Raw genomic sequence first — 18492 nt, 5'->3', positions numbered from 1 at the left:
AAAAAAAAAAAACACTGGATAGTTGACACGGTCTTCATATTCACGACCTCAGTTATTACAAAGCCCAAATGGACGCAAAAAGCTAAATTATGATGCTCAAGACAAATGTAAAAACATTACCCCCCCTAAGGAAAGTGACACTTATGCTTGAAGGGAAAAAAAAAAAAAAAGTAAAGTTTATAAACTTTAATGTTTCAGGTAAATTAAACAAAAAGGCAACCAATTTATCCAAGAAATAAAAACACCAGACAGGTAGCATTGAGAATAAGTCCAGTTTATTCATTTTCTTCAAAGCATTGAGGTGGTTTGATGAGGCTTATGAACATCACAGCTCACAAGTCAATAAATAGGTTGTGCAATCTAGGTAGAAAGTCTGTTCCCTGTGATCTAGAAATGTGACCCGTTAATCCCCTTTTTTAGAATTGCAACAAATCACTCTGCAAGTTGAAGTCATCCAAAACGTCGTCAAAGTAACCATTTTAGAGGAGTCCAACTATAGAGGGCAACAGTAAATATTGCTATGGAGGTAGCACAGTGGCTTTGGAATGGCTTAGTCGACCTCCTCAATGGTTGGGCCAGAGGATCCACCTCCTGGAGCGGAGCCGGCCCCTGGGAAGCCACCAGGCATACCATCAGGCATTCCACCTGGCATGCCTCCAGCATTCTGGTACAGCTTGGTGATGATGGGGTTGCATATCTTCTCCAGCTCCTTCTGCTGGTGCTCAAACTCTTCCTTCTCAGCAGTCTGAAAGTTTTCAAAACACGTCAAGTCGAGTTTGCCAGTGCAAGCTTGGAGAAGTAATCCAAGTGTCACTTGATTTACAAGGTCTCAACTGATAGCAAACTTACCTGGTTCTTGTCAAGCCAACTGATGACTTCATTGCACTTGTCAAGGATCTTCTGCTTGTCCTCATCACTGATCTTGCCCTTCAGTTTCTCATCCTCAACAGTGGACTTCATGTTGAAGGCGTAGGACTCCAGACCATTCTTGGCAGACACCTTTTCACGCTGCACATCATCCTCGGACTTGTACTTCTCTGCCTCCTGCACCATGCGCTCAATGTCCTCCTTACTGAGACGACCTGAAAATGAACTTCCAATTAACCTCTGAAGTGGCCACCACAGTCTTTTTAGGTGCAGAGAAAAGACTTACCCTTGTCATTGGTGATTGTTATTTTGTTCTCCTTGCCAGTGCTCTTATCTGCAGCTGAAACATTCATGATGCCATTGGCATCAATGTCAAAGGTGACCTCAATCTGGGGAACACCACGAGGTGCAGGGGGTATTCCAGTAAGTTCAAACTTGCCCAGCAAGTTGTTATCCTTTGTCATTGCACGCTCACCCTCATAGACCTGTGAAAAGGGTAATTAAAACAAGATGGCATCATTTAAAGTAATCTAACCATTTCATACCAACCTGAATGAGCACACCAGGCTGGTTGTCCGAGTAAGTGGTGAAAGTCTGAGTCTGTTTGGTTGGAATGGTGGTATTACGCTTGATAAGGACAGTCATGACTCCACCAGCTGTTTCAATTCCAAGGGACAGCGGAGTGACATCTAGCAGCAGCAAGTCCTGAACATTCTCAGACTTATCACCAGAGAGGATGGCAGCCTGGACAGCTGAAACAGAACAGTGAGAAATAAGAACCTCGGGCAAATTGACATGTTCAGATAGCAATGACAGCATTCGCTCAGACATCCAAGGAAGGTGCTTGGGCCATCTTTGGTTTTACAACCTCTGGTGGAAACTACGAATGGCAAGGAATCAACTTCATCATAGCGAACGCCAAAAAAAAAAAAAAAAAAAAAAAAAAACCCTGATTAAAACAAGTAACCCACCTGCTCCATAGGCCACAGCCTCATCTGGGTTGATGCTCTTGTTGAGCTCCTTGCCGTTGAAGTAGTCTTGGAGCAGCTTCTGGATTTTGGGAATGCGAGTGGAGCCACCAACGAGGACAATGTCGTGGATCTGAGCCTTGTCCATCTTGGCATCACGAAGGGACTTCTCTACTGGATCCAAGGTTCCACGGAAGAGGTCAGCGTTGAGCTCCTCAAAACGGGCCCTGGTGATGGATGTATAGAAATCGATGCCCTCATAGAGGGAGTCGATCTCAATACTGGCCTGAGTGCTGGAAGATAGGGTACGCTTCGCCCTCTCGCAGGCAGTGCGGAGACGGCGAACGGCTCTCTTGTTGTCGCTGATGTCCTTCTTGTGCTTGCGCTTGAACTCTGTGATGAAGTGGTTCACCATGCGGTTGTCAAAGTCTTCTCCACCCAAGTGAGTGTCTCCAGCAGTAGATTTTACCTCGAAGATGCCATCCTCAATGGTGAGGATAGACACATCGAAGGTGCCACCACCAAGATCGAAGATAAGGACATTCCTCTCAGCACCTACCTGAAAAGAGGAATTAAATGCATAAGTATTTGCATGTACATTCATTGATTGTATGACACTCAAATTTCGCTCAGACATCCAAGGAAGGTGCTTGGGCCATCTTTGGTTTTACAACCTCTGGTGGAAACTACGAATGGCAAGGAATCAACTTCATCATAGCGAAAAACTTAAAACCACACACTGAAAGAATGCAAGTTTTTACCTTTTTGTCCAGACCATAAGCAATAGCAGCAGCAGTTGGTTCATTGATGATACGCAGAACATTCATGCCAGATATAGTTCCAGCATCCTTGGTGGCCTGACGCTGAGAATCATTAAAGTAGGCTGGCACGGTGATGACAGCATTGGTAACAGTCTGCAAAGACAATGCAAATTAGATCCCAACCGCCATTTGGAACTAAAGTAAACAATACTACAGTTAAACTACAGCATAGTGCATGTCGCTCAGACATCCAAGGAAGGTGCTTGGGCCATCTTTGGTTTTTCAACCTCTGGTGGAAACTACGAATGGCAAGGAATCAACTTCATCATAGCGAAGCACATCAAGTCAAATGGGAGTTCAATAGAGCTGCCCCACAAACAGCAGACTCACCTTTCCCAGGTAGGCTTCAGCAATTTCCTTCATCTTGGTAAGGACCATGGAGGAAATCTCTTCTGGGTAGAAAGACTTGGTCTCACCCTTGTATTCAACCTGGACCTTGGGACGTGTATTGTCATTGATGACATTAAAAGGCCAGTGCTTCATGTCAGACTGAACAACACCATCATCAAACCTGCGGCCAATCAGACGTTTGGCATCTATTGGAGAGCAAGAAAATAAAAATTACAAGTTACATAGGGTTTAAAAAAAAAAAAAAACCCTAATGTCAGAATTTCGCTCAGACATCCAAGGAAGGTGCTTGGGCCATCTTTGGTCTTTCAACCTCTGGTGGAAACTACGAATGGCAAGGAATCAACTTCATCATAGCGAACTATTTTTGGAATTAAAGTTGTATTAAATAAATCACTTACCAAAGACTGTGTTGGTGGGGTTCATGGCAACCTGGTTTTTTGCAGCATCTCCAATCAGTCTCTCAGAATCTGTGAAAGCTACATAGCTTGGAGTGGTCCGGTTTCCTTGGTCATTAGCGATGATTTCAACTTTTCCATGTTGGAAAACACCTACACAGGAGTACGTGGTCCCAAGATCGATACCAACAGCTGGTCCCTTGGACATTGTGTCTAAAAAAAATAAAAAAGGGGAAATTACACAATGCATTTAATGCTGTACACTGGAAAACAAAAAGGAAAGCGATCATGGAACGCTTTCATTAACTAGCTTATATACAGTTGTGAAACCACAGAACACCAAGCCCTGGAGCAAGACCTATACTTGCCTGGAGCACGTGTGGAAGTGCATCAAACCACGTGGATCGAGCATCTAGAAGATTCTATGGTGAATTCAAAATCAGACTGATCGAAATCGGTCTTAAATTCAACTTTTCTAAACGTTTCTGTTATTGTGTCAAACATGTCCATGTACATTTTGGAAAAATAAAACTAAGCAGTATTGTGTGACCAAAAGCAAATGATCAACGCTTAAGGTAGGGTGAGGCGCCGTGACAAGATCACGAGGTGCCGGTTGCGTTTGAATGTAAAGTATTGTTCTATCGGGCATTTTGACTAAAACTTAACGTTAGTGGCTATAATAGGAAGTTTAATCTTTGAGTTGATCAAAAAAAAAAAAAAAAGTGGAGGGGAAAAATGTGATGGTGAAAACTCAGTATAATTATAATCAATATAATTCAGTAAAATATCAAAAAACGGAATCAGAAAATCCGGAAAATATTCCACATGTAAAAAAAGAAGAAAAATCTGCCATCTTTGTAATTAATGAAGTAGTGATGTACTACACGAAAGCATAGAAACAAGTATTCAATATGAGATTATAAAGAAATAGACCGGACACCTTACCAAGTTGGAAATTACTGAGATGGGTGAAGAAGCCGGTTGGAGAGCTGGAATGGCGACAAACTGCCTTGCCTTGCTAAGAAGAGAGACCGATCGAACGTTCTAGAACACTATATATTGCCGGTAGCCGAGCCAATGAAAATTCAGATCACTAAACTTCAACCCGTAAGAACCAATGTAAAACCCGAATATTTCATTTACCCACGCCCACCAGGGAACAACCAAGGATATAATTGGTTAAAAAATCCAAACCACCCCCCTCACGTTTGCCGCAAACCTACTTGGAAACCGTTGTCTATGCGGAACAGTTTGTCCTATACATGTGAATCGTGAAATAAATCAGCCTGCACATTCACTGGAAATGCGTCGATGAGACAGCAAAACAGAAATGTTTGAGGAAAATAGATCAAACCGTCGCTTAGTAGATTACACCCTGACAAGCACATACAAATTGAAAACAACAACTGTATTAGCTCAAAGAGCTCAGTGAGATTGCTTTGGAACTGTAAGGTCTTGCCTAGTGAAGAATATCATTCATTACTTGAAAGAAATACCATACAGGTCAAAATGTTTTAGGTATTTTACAATACATATAAATTAAGTTGAAATATAATAATAATAAAAAATTAGAATAAGGTGATAATACTCTTGTAATACATCTTACTAATGTGCATCATGATGAGCTTTGTGTTGAAGCACGAGGTGTTTATCACGCAGCGCCGTCTTAAATCTTTGAGGCAGAGTATTTTTATTATTATTATTTTATATTATTATTATTTATCCTGTTAGCGGGGAAAGACAAGAAAAAACGAAATTTCTAAGTAAAGGAAAAAGAACAAACCAGGAAATAAACTATGATTGCACAAACGCCCAGCAGGGGGCGATATACACACAGAATACGAATGGCCATAGAAGTTAGTGATGGGATTTATGGCTCTTTGACGGGATCCGGATCTTCGCGATCCGTTCCTTTCAAAGAGCCGTTCAAAAGAACGGCTCTTTTGGCTCTTTTTAAATATTTAGTCAGTTTTAAGAAGCCAGCTTGGGGGCATCTCAGTTTATCCTGGAAATAATCACTGGGAGGAATGATGAGGTGAGATTTGTAGTCAAATAATTAAAACTCAGATATCACACACCAATATCTGAGTTTGAATTATTCTGAAATATTGATTATTACCTCGTTTGTCATGTGTGGACTATATTCCATAGGGTTGCACAAATCCCTCTGCTTAGACAGTGACAGTATTTAAAGTAGATAAAATTAGAATAAATAAAATGGAAATGTCTATACTACATACTATTACTACTGTAAACTTTGCAAATAGGACATCAGCCCCTTCAAGTCAATGAACAATAACAAAGTGGGCTGCAATGAACATGCACAACTAATAACTAATATCATCACGCTATAAAGGGTTGGCCTGCGCTGGGTGCGCCCCTCCCCCTATAACTGTTATGTCTCGCGGAGGAGCTCATTTGTGTGCATCTGTGTGAAACACGCATAGGATAAAAGAACGACAGAAAGAACGGCTCCCCTCCAGCCGCGACTCGGCTCCCATCGTTCATGTTTATGAGCCGTTCAAAAGAATCGGTTCGTTCGCGAACGTCACAACTCTAATAGAAGTAGTAGAAGGAAGTAGAAAATATGTCCACAACATTTGATGAAAGTCACTAAAGACAAATGTCACATAGTAAGTGTGACATTTAAAGACCATATGCATTTCGTTAAGCCCAATACAATATTGACGAGGATGTGACATCCGAAAAGTGCGCTTGGTTTAAATCTTAATTAACATTTGTATTTTTTTCATGCCTTAGAAGATTCGCCAGGCATAACATCCACACGTTACATAAAATAGTTCATTTAATTGTATGCAATATTAAAAAAAAAAGGCACAATGACTTTTGAATATCAGTAGGCCAAACCTTGGTAAAAGGGCAAGCAGCAACAATTTCAGGTTAAAAAGACACATTTGTGATATAATGATGAAATATCATGTCAGTATATTCCAATTTTATCAAGGGAACACTTCAAAGTTATTAAACTGTAAACACATTGCAATAAAGCACACATAATAAAACGCCATTTTAAAATCAGTAAAAAATTAATGTAAACCAGCAGTGACTGAAATGTAAAAACAGTATATACAAAAATTGGTAGCTATATTCATCATCTTTTAGTGAGCACCATTGTTCATAACAGAACTGCAAAATCAGTTCAGTCTCTTATGAGGATTCAGAACCTGCTGAATGTTCCTCTAAAGTTCAGTCTCCTTCATACAAGCTTGGTCAAGTTTGTTAAAAGCTGCTGTTGAGCTGTCTTGTGTTTCAGTGATCACATCAACTGTAGCTACTGAAGTTGCTGTATTCTGTGGCGGTTCTTCCAATTTGTATTCTGTGAAATTTGGGTTCCAAAAGCCTAGACAGAAAATCAAGTCAAACACCAAATATTAATATTTGTAAAGACACGAAAGCTTATGCATTTGAACTACAAGATTAGGTGGTTTCAGCGGTTATACCTGGTTTACTCCCTTCCTGGGACTGCTTTTCTTCATGACTGTATTTTGATTTGCTGCTTTCCACAGACTGGTTTGATTCTTCATTCTCTGTTATAACATCAGATTAAAATGAACAATTAAATCCAGAATTAAATCTCAGCTAAACTCTAGAATATAACTGAAGCTTGGTATAAAGTATAAATATAAAACAAATCTTATATTACCTTTTTTCCAGGCTAAATGTGCCTTTCGCATTCTGAACAATAAGAAGGTGACTACAGTAAGCAAACATATGACAAGGCTTGTGACCAGCAGGATCAGCAGTGGTGAGCCTTCTGTCAGACTTTGTGGTTCGTAAAAAACTGCAAATACACAAAGTAATAATGCAATCAGTAATTCATGTCCTTCACATGTTGCTTTGATTGTCATTTAGACATTTATGTTCGCGCAATATAGAAATGAGTTTTTCTGGTTTGTTCATAAGCATTTTGTTTGTCATGAGCTTCACACCTGGTAAGCTGGTGTCATTTGTGGTCATGGATTCAACAGGTGAGCTTGAAGAGTTTATGTTGTGTGCTGAAATGCAAAGATAGATCTGCGATCAACTTCACTTTGTAAAATAAGCAAGATTAATGATATTTTATGTCCCGTATATTATGTTAAATATTAAACAATGCAATTTTAAAACACTTACTTGTCGAGCTTATATTTGTTGCTGTGGAATATTCCTCTACTAAAAGAGATCACAAAGCAAATCAGAGAACAAACACTGAAAGTGTCTTATAAAAACACATACTAAGTTTAAGGTGAAATGGAAATATTGGAAATAAGTATTTAATCATGCATATTTGCATATGTATACCTTGTATGGTGTTTGAGGTAGTGCTGTCTCTTGTTGGGAACACTTCAGTACTTTCTGAAATTGACGGCAGTTCCACGTGTGCTGTAATCAGATGGTGTTTTTGTTAAACACTAGCAAAGATATCAAATTGAAACAGAAAAGAAAAGATATGGAGTTAATTGATGTTAACTAAAGTTCGGGAGCAGGGCCACGCCTCAAACAATCACCTGACTTCCAAAACCTCCATATATACCGGGCCACCTCATACTGCTCTGCTAGTCTCATTCTCTTTAACCCACCCTTCCCTCCCTTTCTCATCCATTCAGCCAACCTTATCCCACATTATATTTCTATCAGGTTGTATCAGGGGGTCCTCATTGTCTGGCCTAAATATATGCTAGAGACGGTACCCCCACCCTGAGTCTCCCTGAGCCATCAATTCAAGATGCCCTGATCAACCTGACCATCATCCCATTCCCTCGACCCCTTCATCCTCTTTCTACTCTTCCCCAGTTTCATAGCTTGTTTGTGGCATGGTCCTAGCTAGTGAAATGCAAAATGACCATGAACAAGAAAAAAACTCAAATGCCTTGAAACGACTGTGTGCAGTCTGTAAAAGCTACCAGAAGATGGAGGCAGAGAGATACAAAGAGCAAATCTATTTCCATTCTGCAGCTTTATGTGAAACCATTGTCCAAAAAGGGATTCAAAGTATTCTGTTATTATCAGACTCTTTTGAGATAGCTGGTTTATTTAGTGTAATTAAAAAAATGAAATGACCTATACTGAGACATGAAATGAATTGAAACACCCACCTGTACTGCTAAAGACAGGAGCAGACGTGGCTGTGATCATTAGGTCTGTTTTTAGCTCATCTCTAGTACTGGAGTAACTTGTCGTGGAGGTCGTAACAGCTATGCAAAAGTACAACAAAAACATTTCATTACACAGAAATCCCATCAGAAAATGGTTCAAATGTTTTCTTGTAAGAATCTGGCTTAGTGTTTGTTATATCATAAATATTTAGTGCATCTGTTCTGGATGGGGACCACAGTTCTTTTGTTCAAAGAAAAAGTTGACTTCCCTGACATCATGTGACTGACCACTCTAATGTGAACCACACATTCACTGAAACTACCAAATACTCTTAAGTGTAGACGAACTTTCCTTGCCAAATCTTTCAGTTCCCTTTTCTTATACTGGCTTGTGTCATTTATGGTCACATGCTTGGAACATCAGTGGTAGTTAGTTCAAATATTAATTATAGTTAGTAGTATCTGCTATTCCTGCAGATGGTTATATGTAGCCTACTATTTGTGTATACTTACAGTGATTTTCAATAATGATGACACTAATCAGTTGTCTTGGGAGAGCTGTATGTTTTGCCAGGCACATCACCGTTGCTTTCCTGATATGAGTTTTGACTGTTAAGAGGCTAACCGCTAGTGACCTGTTGGATCTTTCCTCCCGTAAGGTATTGGGTAGAGCTGTTAGGACAAAACAGGGCGTATATATTCAGTAATCTATGATTTATTATTCAAACAGTCTGAGAACCCCCCTAGATTTACTATTGTTAGTACTATTGTTAGTACCTTAGCTGACCCTTTTCAGAAAATTGTGTTTCCTCTATTTTCACGAGGTATTCATTTCTCAGTGACAGAAATGTCAGAAGTCATGGGAACTTTGTTTGTCAGTATAACTGTTTGCACAGTATGTCTGTCAATAATATATCAAATCTTTAAAGTCACCAAGCCTTTATCTGATCAACTCCACTCTCTCTCTCTCACACAAGTTATGTGTGTATGTATGTATGTATGTATACCTGTCTGCCCACTCTGACACTTCTCGTAACTTACCTTCGATTTCAACCCCACTGATTTTCCATGAGAGTTCAGGTGGGGGGCCATTCGCTGCCGCTGAACACTTGATGGTTGTTTTATCTTTATACTCTGCCATTTCTATTTTTGGAATTCCTGCGATCCAAACAAATAGAGTTTATATTCATATTTAATATCCATATTTTATGCATGTTTTGTAAAAGATGAGAAGTAAATATATACCTTACCTAATACTTTTACTTTAAATGTTGTTGGAACGACTTTATTTTCATACAGTAGACATTTGTAAATCCCTTCATCTTTTAAGGTAACATTAGCAATGTGTAATGTATATTCAGAGCTGCTTATACTAAAAATACTGCTCCTTGAGTCTCTTAGACCTGTAAGGGAACATGAAATACATTTTGAATGTTTAATGAGACACAATAAAGAGGAAATGTAAATAGCTTTGTAACATATTCTTAAGTGTTTGAATTGCATTCTTCGATACACAGTGTTCTCGCCCTCACCTTTTACATTGTTGAAGAACAAAAGATGGCCTTGTGGATTCCTCCACTCTATGTGTCCATTATCACTTAAGTTTTTTCGAGAGCATCTCAATACCAGTGTTTCTCCTTCTGCCACTGGAAGATACTGTGTTGCCAGACATTTTCTTATGCCTGTTCAGAATGAAGAGAAGTAAGTCAGTATCATCATGTTTTAACAAAGCTTCTCACATAATTGGCATTCCTCTTTGAATCAGACAGCCTAAAACATTAATGAATGCTAAATGCAGTCGAGTGTAGGCTAGTTGAATGGAAGAACAGTAGGTTGATTAGGGCAGATAATACGACAGACACCCTACGCTCTGCTCTGCTCTGACTCATTTGTGTCTTGCTGCTTTTAGGAGCTGCGGCTGAAAGTGAGAGTGGGCCACTCTTTGCAGTAGAAAGAAATAGTGACTGCTGTAAGTGGTCTTTTATTTTCTTGTGTGGTTTGTTCTTGCAGTGAGAGAAAACTTGCCGATGTGACACATAAAACGACGTTCTCGTGCTGGAACAGGAAACAGTGGTCTTAAAATGTTACAGAGGTGTACACATATAATCAAGCTATATGGGGGTGTGATGTGTTTTTTTTGTCATATGTAAAAATGACCCTAATGCCTATTGCCTCATGTGAATTTGTATGTGGGAGTAATAGCACAATGCTTAATTTTATTTAGTTTATTTGTTTTTCTGTTATTCACGTTTGAATTTAATTTAATAGAATATTGCAAATTGTTTAAATTTGTGCAATGTATTCACTGATACTGTCTTTCCTTATTTAGACTTATTTAGATTATTGAAAAGCTTCTCGTCCTCTACTGTGTTGATACTGTATGCATCTGTATGCATTGTAAGAATATGTTCCTGTTTCTATAACGACAAGCTGAGCTAACTTACACTGGAACAAAATGGTAACCTAAAAATAGTAACAACTAAATGAATTGGTCTTATTCAAGCCAAAACAGTTATTAATATTTCTGAATCAACCTTAATACATTAATTTGTGCCAACAAAAGTACATTTTATAAGTTGAATAAGGTATAAATAACTCTTTGAAGGAGCAATTGCAGGTTACCACTTTAGTATGTACACAGCATATAAACTTAAGTTATATAGTTCAGCCAATCCAATAAGAATAACAAAATGAGTTGAAAAAAAAAATCATCATATGCCATCATAAGTTAAATGCACTGAGATACAACTGAAACCTTCTCTTATGATGTAACCTACCCAAACATAACTACCCATACAAATACCTATACCTAAAGGTATCAGGTAAATATATTCACAAACTAGTCAACCACAACCCTACTTTAAAAGTCAGAGATGTAGTTTAAACCAGTGTAAATAAGACATAAGTTTGTCTTACCTCCTACGATCAACATCAGAGTGTGAATAATTAAGACGGTTTTGATCTCCATACTGCGGCTCTTGAACTCTGAAGCTCACTTCCTCTGCTTAGACTCTTTAAAAGAGAGCGGCTTCCATGACATCATGAAATGTCACAGCTTTTTTTCCCCTGTGCAACTGTATGTGTGAAGGTTGAGGTTTCAGGGGCAACTCGGCTGGTCTTTGTTTCTCTTTTAGTAAAATTACTCTCACCACCTTTTATCCTATTGAGTTCTTCAAGTTATTAAGTTCTTTGATGATGTATATAATATAATATAATAATTTAAAACTAATAGCCAGTTTGAAAGGTCTACTGTTTTTTGTGTTTTTTTTTTTTGTGATCAACTTTGAGTTTTTCAAACTTACAAATTTACAAACATTCAAGGGGGAGCAACCATTTACAATTTGAATGAGAGAGAGAGAAAAAAATGACATGGTCATTCCTTTACGTAGTCCAAAATGTCAGAAGAAAAGGTCTACTGAAGATTCATTGTAATAACTCCCCTCCTACAGATCATGAATAAAAAATCTTCTTCCAGTTATGATGAATCATCAAGTATCTAATTTAACCCGGGAAATAATGATTTTTTATTTGTTACATTTAAAAAAAAATTACAATAAAACATAGAAACCAATTTATTTACTGATTGTAACATAACCATCTAATCATGTTCTATGATCAAATAAAAATTATTTTTAGCATCTCTATGACAGCACACATGGCAGCATCACAAAAAGTGTCATCACTCTCTGGTATGATTACACAAAGATGCTAAAAATCTCGGAAGGAACAGGAAGGTCTTTATTAGGTTTGTGAGGGGGGGGTAAAATCACATGATCGAATTTCACAATAACCAATGACCACTTCAACTGTGTGGGCAAAAAAAAAAAAAACCTTCCTCATTTTGATACACACAACCTAATAGTGTTCACATCAGACCGGCAGTAATGTAGCTAACACAACTGAGTATTAATACAGATGTTACTGTGTAATGGATAAACCTGTTAATTTCTTTCTTTTCATTAGGTACATTATAAAGCATACTAGCCTATTTTATAATAATAAGGAGTTTTGTTCTGGCACCAAGGGCTAGTTTTACACAATGCTGGTTCATTATGAGTAAAATATAAAGCTGTGATATTTTCTAGCTAGTACAGGCCATCAAGGACAATGTATGATAGCCTATGTCATATTACTCATATGATGCTGAGGGCCAAGAAGATTCTCATACTGTAGTTCACCAAGTTTCAACTTAAGATTTTTTCACATGAATTATGTGGTCAAATCAATGTAAAATCCTTAAAGCCTTGTTTTAATTAATGACAGATGTGATTTTTTACATTGTGGTTGTTATCACTGAGAATAAAGAATTTATGTATAAAAAACGGAGTTTACAAGTGAACTGAGGGAGCGCCATCTAGTGGCTGATGATTTAAAACAAACGACGACAGAAAATTACTTCAAATATTGCACATATTATAGTTTTTGTCAGTGGTTATTTTGAGTATGCGAATGCACATACCTACTCTTTGCATTATATGCTGTATATATAGGGCACTGTAAAAAAAAAGCCATATATGAGGTTGATACTGCCATTTTGTTTAACTACTCGCTTTGTTAAGTTACCGTTGTTGCTGTACTGTATTTGAATGTAATATAAATATAAGCATATGAAACGAGATACATGAAACTAATAAATCTAACGCAAAACAGCACCTTGATGCACTAGTCAGATGTTTAGTCGAGACTTTTATTTTGACATGTTTTGCGAAGCTGATCTGACCCGGGGGTGATTCAAGCGCGCACAAAAAAACGTGCGAAAGCAGCTGGAACCTTCTATCAGAACGCCACTCAACTAACCGCTTCTACCAGGGAACCAGAGAGTGTCGGTATTTTTCATCTACAGTAACGTTACCTGACGAGATGTCAGTAATTGAGGAGGAACGAGTTCGCGGCGGGGTTTTTAAGGACATTAATGCAGAAGATGAAGATCAGCAGACTACAGTGATCGAGAGTTTGTGCATGAACTGTTATGAAAATGTAAATATCAAAATATTATTATTAAAGTAATACATATATTTTTTTAAACTAGTAAAACAATGTCAATCTTATGTTTTGTCTAGGGAAGTACTCGTCTACTGTTTACTAAGATCCCTTTCTTCAAAGAAATCATCATCAGTTCTTTCTCATGTCCACACTGTAACTCGACCAACACAGAAATCCAGTCTGCTGGTCGGATACAAGAGCAGGGTGTACTTTACACCTTACAAGTGAAGACCAAAGAGGTATGCATCACTGTTGAAGTGTGGTAGATGCTGTATTCAGTCTAGGGCTGCTCCGATCGTTATGCGCATCTTCTCAGTTAACAACGGCTCTGTGTAGTAACAGCTGCTCTATGTGAAATCACGCACCTGAGGCAATTTACCGCTGATTAGAGAACCGGCTTTACTGACGAGATGCGCATTGACGATCGGCCGATCGTGATCGGAGCAGCCCTAATTCAGTCCCTCCAGGATTTCGCAGAGTTCTTTTTTTTTTTTGCGGCCTAAAATGACTGATTTTGCTGCGGCTTTTCTCAAAATTCGCGGTGATATTTGCGGCATTTCTTATAGTTTATCAGTTAAAATGTACCACAGACAAAATTCTTCTAACACCGTTATGACTTCTCTGACTTCGAGAGCCACCGTAGGGCTCCAGACTAACGTTTGACGACGACACCAGCAGCAGTGCCATTGAATTACAGAAGGTGGCACCACCAACACCTGACAGTAAAGCACTCCATTGGAGACATCTAATGTATGCATTTACATATGCAAGATGTACTTTAAGAGTGCTTGTTCATCTGCAGCACGTTTCTAAGATGTTTCCTGTCAGATGTCAAATAGACATTTATTAGAATGCATGTAAAACTGCTGAGACGTTTATCAGAGTACACAGCAGATGATTCCCAGATCTTTAGTAGACGTCTTACACATGTAATAAATATATTACATCTGATAAATTGTACATTTAATACTGGCATTCATAAAGTCTAAATATTATTATACACATATACACACACACACATACATACATACATACATGCATATATCAGGGAGTGGAAATGGCTTAGAAGTACTCCTCTGTAGCCATCTACAAGTGTTAATTTAATATATTTTTAAACAATTGTTTGCTTTCCTACATTATGAAACTTTTAGTTTTATACATGGGAAAACCTATGAAGGATGAATAAATATCATCACATTAAAAATAACTTTCAAATTCGGTAATACTTAAAGCTTTGAAGTGCTGGGAAAAGTTGTGTGAAGCATTTAAAAACACTCAAAAACATTAGACCATTTCTGCCACAAGCTGTTCCTGTAGTTTTACTATGTTAAATCAATGGTGAACGGTGTTGGAGATTTGTGATTATTAAACAATGTTTTTCCTGCTTTCCACATCAGTGTTCTGATATCTGTAGCTTTAACAGAGTTCTGCGCTGAATTTGAATACTTCTCACAAGATTAAACGGAGATGTTGATTCTGTTGCGAATTCGTCTGCTTTCTTCACACTGTATCTCTCAGCAGTGTGTATATCAGTGTCACGTGATTGAGATCGCAAAATCCTGGAGGGACTGAAAATGTATTTTTTGATCATTTGTCATGTTGCCACATTCGAAGTTGCTTTCAGGAATAAGCAAATAGTTTTTCTTTTGTGCAGGACATGAACCGAGAAGTTGTGAAGTCTGACAGTGCATCCACCAGAATTCCCCAACTTGATTTCGAAATTCCTGCTTTCACACAGAAGGGCTGTAAGTTTTTCCACTTTGACCTCTAACTAAAGTCCAAGTCAGAATAATATTCAAAAGCAGTTTGATCAATAATTGTCTTCTTTCTGATTGTTTAGCTTTGTCGACAATCGAGGGCCTTCTGGACAGAGCAGTGGCGGGTTTAGAACAAGACCAACCTGTTAGAAAGGTGTGTGTTTTATTTGTTCAATGAGTTTCACAAATTTGAGAAAGTTATGACAGAAAACTATAATGTATGATGCAAAAGCATACATTATATATGTATACTGGTTAAAGATTAGTTTAATTTTGGTGCATCTATCCAATTAAAAAATACAAGTGTTTTTATATACATAGAAAGCATTTTAAATGCAAGTATGGAGTCTGCTTTACTGTTTCAAATAACTTTTTTTTTATATATATAATATCAATTATAATAATTGAAATAATAGATGAGTAGAGTTCTGTTTATGTGAATCTGTTCCTTTCTACATTTCAGTCAACAGATCCAGCTGTAGCTGAAAAAATAGAGGAATTTATCCAGAAGTTGAAAAGACTTAAAGAAGTAGAAGAGGAATTCACATTAGTAAGTCTTGCAGATAGTAAACTGCAGAAAGATTCAATGCAACTTACAAAAGAATAAACACTGTTGCTAGTTTATCAAGTTAGAACTAACTAATAACTAATTAGATTTCTATCAACAGATTATTGATGATCCATCAGGGAACAGTTTTATTGAGAACCCATTTGCGCCTCAGAAAGACATGGCTCTCACTGTCACACATTACAAAAGGACGCCTGAACAAAACGCTGCACTAGGAATAGAGGTGAGACGCTGCTACAGCATCTGCTGTTGACTTCAGCTGTGTGTGGAGAACGACAAGATCTCAGTCTCTTCAACTTTTTCTTCTCTTCTCTTTTAAAGGCAGAGGAAGAAGAAAATGCTGAAAAGCCTGCCAATGATCTAGATGCAATGAGAAATGAGGTATTAGTGTTCAACACTAACTGCCCAGAATGCAACGCCCCAGCCAATACAAACATGAAGCTTGTTCGTATCCTTTAAAGTATGCTAGAAAATTATATATTTATCCTACTTTACCAGTTTGTTTTAGGTGTGGCGAAAATTAGCAGTGGAAAATTTAATATGATACATATAAGCATTCGTGGAAATAAAGCTGTATAAAAATGCTGCTTAGAGAAATGGTTGTGAAACTGTTGTGTGTCTTTATTTAAAGAAAGTAGACCTCTTAACCCAACTGCAGAAATTCCACACTTTAAAGAGGTCATTATAATGGCCACTAATTGTGACAGCTGTGGACATCGCACCAATGAGGTGGGAATAATGAACTATACTTCTGAATTATACTGCTATTTAGTTTAGATATACATTTTTTGCTGTTTCCTTATCATGTATTGTTTTCGAATGACATCATTAAATAGGTGAAATCTGGAGGAGCCACAGAAGAGCTGGGAACCAGAATAACACTCCACTTAACCGACCCATCAGATATGTCCAGAGACCTGCTGAAGGTGGATTCATGCTTTTTTTTTTTTTTTTGGAAACATGTTTTTCTTTTATTGTCATAAGTATCGTTATTAATACATGTACGTGTGTTTCAGTCAGAGACGTGTAGCGTGTTAATTCCTGAGCTGGAGTTTGAGTTTGGGATGGCAGCTCTCGGAGGGAAGTTCACTACGCTGGAAGGACTTCTCAAGGACATCAAAGACCTGGTAGGAACTAAAGCCCAGCTAACAGTGTTTGTTGTTTTCAACAAACAGATCCTTTTATGCTTTTTAAGAAATGCTTTTATGCTTATTTTAGATTGTTTCAAAAAACCCTTTCATGTGTGGAGACAGCTCTACAGCAGATAGAGCTGAGAAACTGGAACTATTTGGGCAAAAGATTGACAAGGTTTGAAATCTATTACATTTTGGTTAATGTTCCTTTCTGTTAAAAGCAATGACAACATTCTCAATATGGTATAATTAAAAAAAATAATAAATATAAAACTACTGAAGAATGTAGATACATTTTTATATACTTTATTTTTTATTTATTACATATTTTTCTGGAATCTTGATGTGTTGTATTTACAAAATGCTTCTTAGATAATGGCAGGGGAAATGGATGTGCACATTATCCTGGATGATGCCGCAGGAAATAGCTATCTTCAGGTGAGCTAGGAGCAAGGTTTTTTTTTTTTTACTTTATTTAAAGGATCTTATTTTAATAACTCATGGTTAAGTGTAAGATTTGTTTTGAATCTGTTTGATATTAAATATTTAAAAATATGTATGTTGTTATTTTTATCTGAAGGCTAACCATTCACACCTTTTTTGCAGAATGTTTATGCACCAGATCCAGATCCAGAAATGAAGATTGAGAAGTACACAAGAACCTTTGAGCAGAATGAAGACTTGGGGCTGAATGACATGAAAACAGAAGGGTACGCAGAGAAAATGGCTTAAAGTTAGAGAAAAATGGAAATTATGTTATGACAAATTCTGTCAAAGCAATTATATAACATTGTTTAATTCGCTTTTACATTTATTGTAATATATCACGCAATAAGCACTTCTGAAAACCATTATGTCTTTTAAAGGCAGCGTTATGATTTGAAAAGGAAAAAAATATATATATTTTGGCTTGAATAAGTGCAAGGTGAAGAATTTCCTTGCTGTGTATGACAAAATGTTTAAGTTATAAGTTTTGGTCATTTTGATTATTGAGCTCTTGTGTTAATAACCAGTATTACAACAAAATTGTTACAAAGTTTTTGAAGTACTTAAACTACAGACACTTAGTAAAGTAGTCTTAAGCAAACTGGATGTGAATTCCTTGGACACATTTTCATGTAATTGGACTGACTTATAAAGGCTGTAATATAATAAGAGTTATGTTTGTACTATAAAACAGTATAGTATAAGTATAATGCTGAACTGTTTACACTTTGAGTTGAGTGAAATATCTAATTAAAAATGGCTTCAGCATTACATCAAACCCTAATGCAACTTATAATAAATTTTGTTTACATTATCAGGCTCTTTAGTGTTTATTTTGTTTTTCTAATTAGTTAATTATTCATTCTATAATATTGTTAATCCTGAATGATAAATGGCACCATTTGGTGGGTGTCAGAAAAATAGCAGTCAACAAAGCCATAGCACAGGCCAAAGGGGGGCCAATTTTAGACATTTTGGCCATAGCTCGTAAATCGTTTAACGTAGACTCAAAAACTTTACATCGTTGCAATCCTTGGGTCAGCACGAACAAAAGTGTATAATACTAG

General features: G+C 37.4%; 3 protein-coding genes and 4 non-coding genes across 8 annotated transcripts; 1 reads left to right on the top strand and 6 right to left on the bottom strand.

Annotated features, from left to right (window-relative positions):
* Positions 1 to 257: 257 nt before the first annotated feature.
* On the bottom strand, positions 258 to 4494 carry LOC132132216 (heat shock cognate 71 kDa protein-like). Its single transcript, XM_059544536.1, has 9 exons — positions 4348 to 4494; positions 3406 to 3615; positions 2987 to 3192; positions 2597 to 2749; positions 1839 to 2394; positions 1417 to 1619; positions 1154 to 1352; positions 850 to 1082; positions 258 to 745 (listed from the first exon to the last, which is right to left on the bottom strand). Exons 2-9 carry the CDS (start codon positions 3608 to 3610, stop codon positions 551 to 553), a joined length of 1950 nt encoding a protein of 649 aa, XP_059400519.1. The 5' UTR covers positions 3611 to 3615; positions 4348 to 4494; the 3' UTR covers positions 258 to 550.
* On the bottom strand, positions 1687 to 1782 carry LOC132133000 (small nucleolar RNA SNORD14). The gene has a single exon (XR_009429120.1). It is a non-coding gene; the product is annotated as a small nucleolar RNA SNORD14 (small nucleolar RNA).
* On the bottom strand, positions 2461 to 2556 carry LOC132132999 (small nucleolar RNA SNORD14). Its single transcript, XR_009429119.1, has one exon. It is a non-coding gene; the product is annotated as a small nucleolar RNA SNORD14 (small nucleolar RNA).
* Positions 2835 to 2930, bottom strand: LOC132133001 (small nucleolar RNA SNORD14). The gene has a single exon (XR_009429121.1). It is a non-coding gene; the product is annotated as a small nucleolar RNA SNORD14 (small nucleolar RNA).
* On the bottom strand, positions 3269 to 3364 carry LOC132132998 (small nucleolar RNA SNORD14). Its single transcript, XR_009429118.1, has one exon. It is a non-coding gene; the product is annotated as a small nucleolar RNA SNORD14 (small nucleolar RNA).
* Positions 4495 to 6502: 2008 nt separating the features above from the next.
* LOC132132217 (cytotoxic and regulatory T-cell molecule-like) lies at positions 6503 to 11490 on the bottom strand. 2 transcript variants are annotated; one of them, XM_059544537.1, is made up of 12 exons: positions 11415 to 11490; positions 10031 to 10180; positions 9749 to 9901; positions 9540 to 9656; positions 9012 to 9170; positions 8499 to 8597; positions 7705 to 7785; positions 7537 to 7575; positions 7353 to 7418; positions 7067 to 7204; positions 6864 to 6950; positions 6503 to 6763 (listed from the first exon to the last, which is right to left on the bottom strand). In XM_059544537.1, the coding sequence occupies exons 1-12, from the start codon at positions 11464 to 11466 to the stop codon at positions 6603 to 6605; spliced, it is 1302 nt and encodes a 433-aa protein (XP_059400520.1). In that variant the 5' UTR covers positions 11467 to 11490; the 3' UTR covers positions 6503 to 6602. The 2 variants fall into 2 exon arrangements, with proteins under 2 accessions (XP_059400520.1, XP_059400521.1); XM_059544538.1 differs by having other exon boundaries at positions 7537 to 7572.
* A 1734-nt stretch (positions 11491 to 13224) lies between these two features.
* Positions 13225 to 18239, top strand: LOC132132628 (zinc finger protein ZPR1-like). Its single transcript, XM_059545070.1, has 13 exons — positions 13225 to 13475; positions 13559 to 13720; positions 15136 to 15226; positions 15322 to 15392; positions 15702 to 15788; positions 15907 to 16029; positions 16128 to 16254; positions 16465 to 16535; positions 16643 to 16732; positions 16823 to 16933; positions 17025 to 17114; positions 17312 to 17377; positions 17546 to 18239. Exons 1-13 carry the CDS (start codon positions 13359 to 13361, stop codon positions 17669 to 17671), a joined length of 1332 nt encoding a protein of 443 aa, XP_059401053.1. The 5' UTR covers positions 13225 to 13358; the 3' UTR covers positions 17672 to 18239.
* Positions 18240 to 18492: the final 253 nt, after the last annotated feature.

The sequence above is a fragment of the Carassius carassius genome, chromosome 49, assembly GCF_963082965.1.
Source record: "Carassius carassius chromosome 49, fCarCar2.1, whole genome shotgun sequence".
NCBI classification, from domain to species: domain Eukaryota; kingdom Metazoa; phylum Chordata; class Actinopteri; order Cypriniformes; family Cyprinidae; genus Carassius; species Carassius carassius.
Note: the sequence above shows the minus strand (reverse complement) of the source record. Positions and strands in the feature narration are given on the sequence as shown.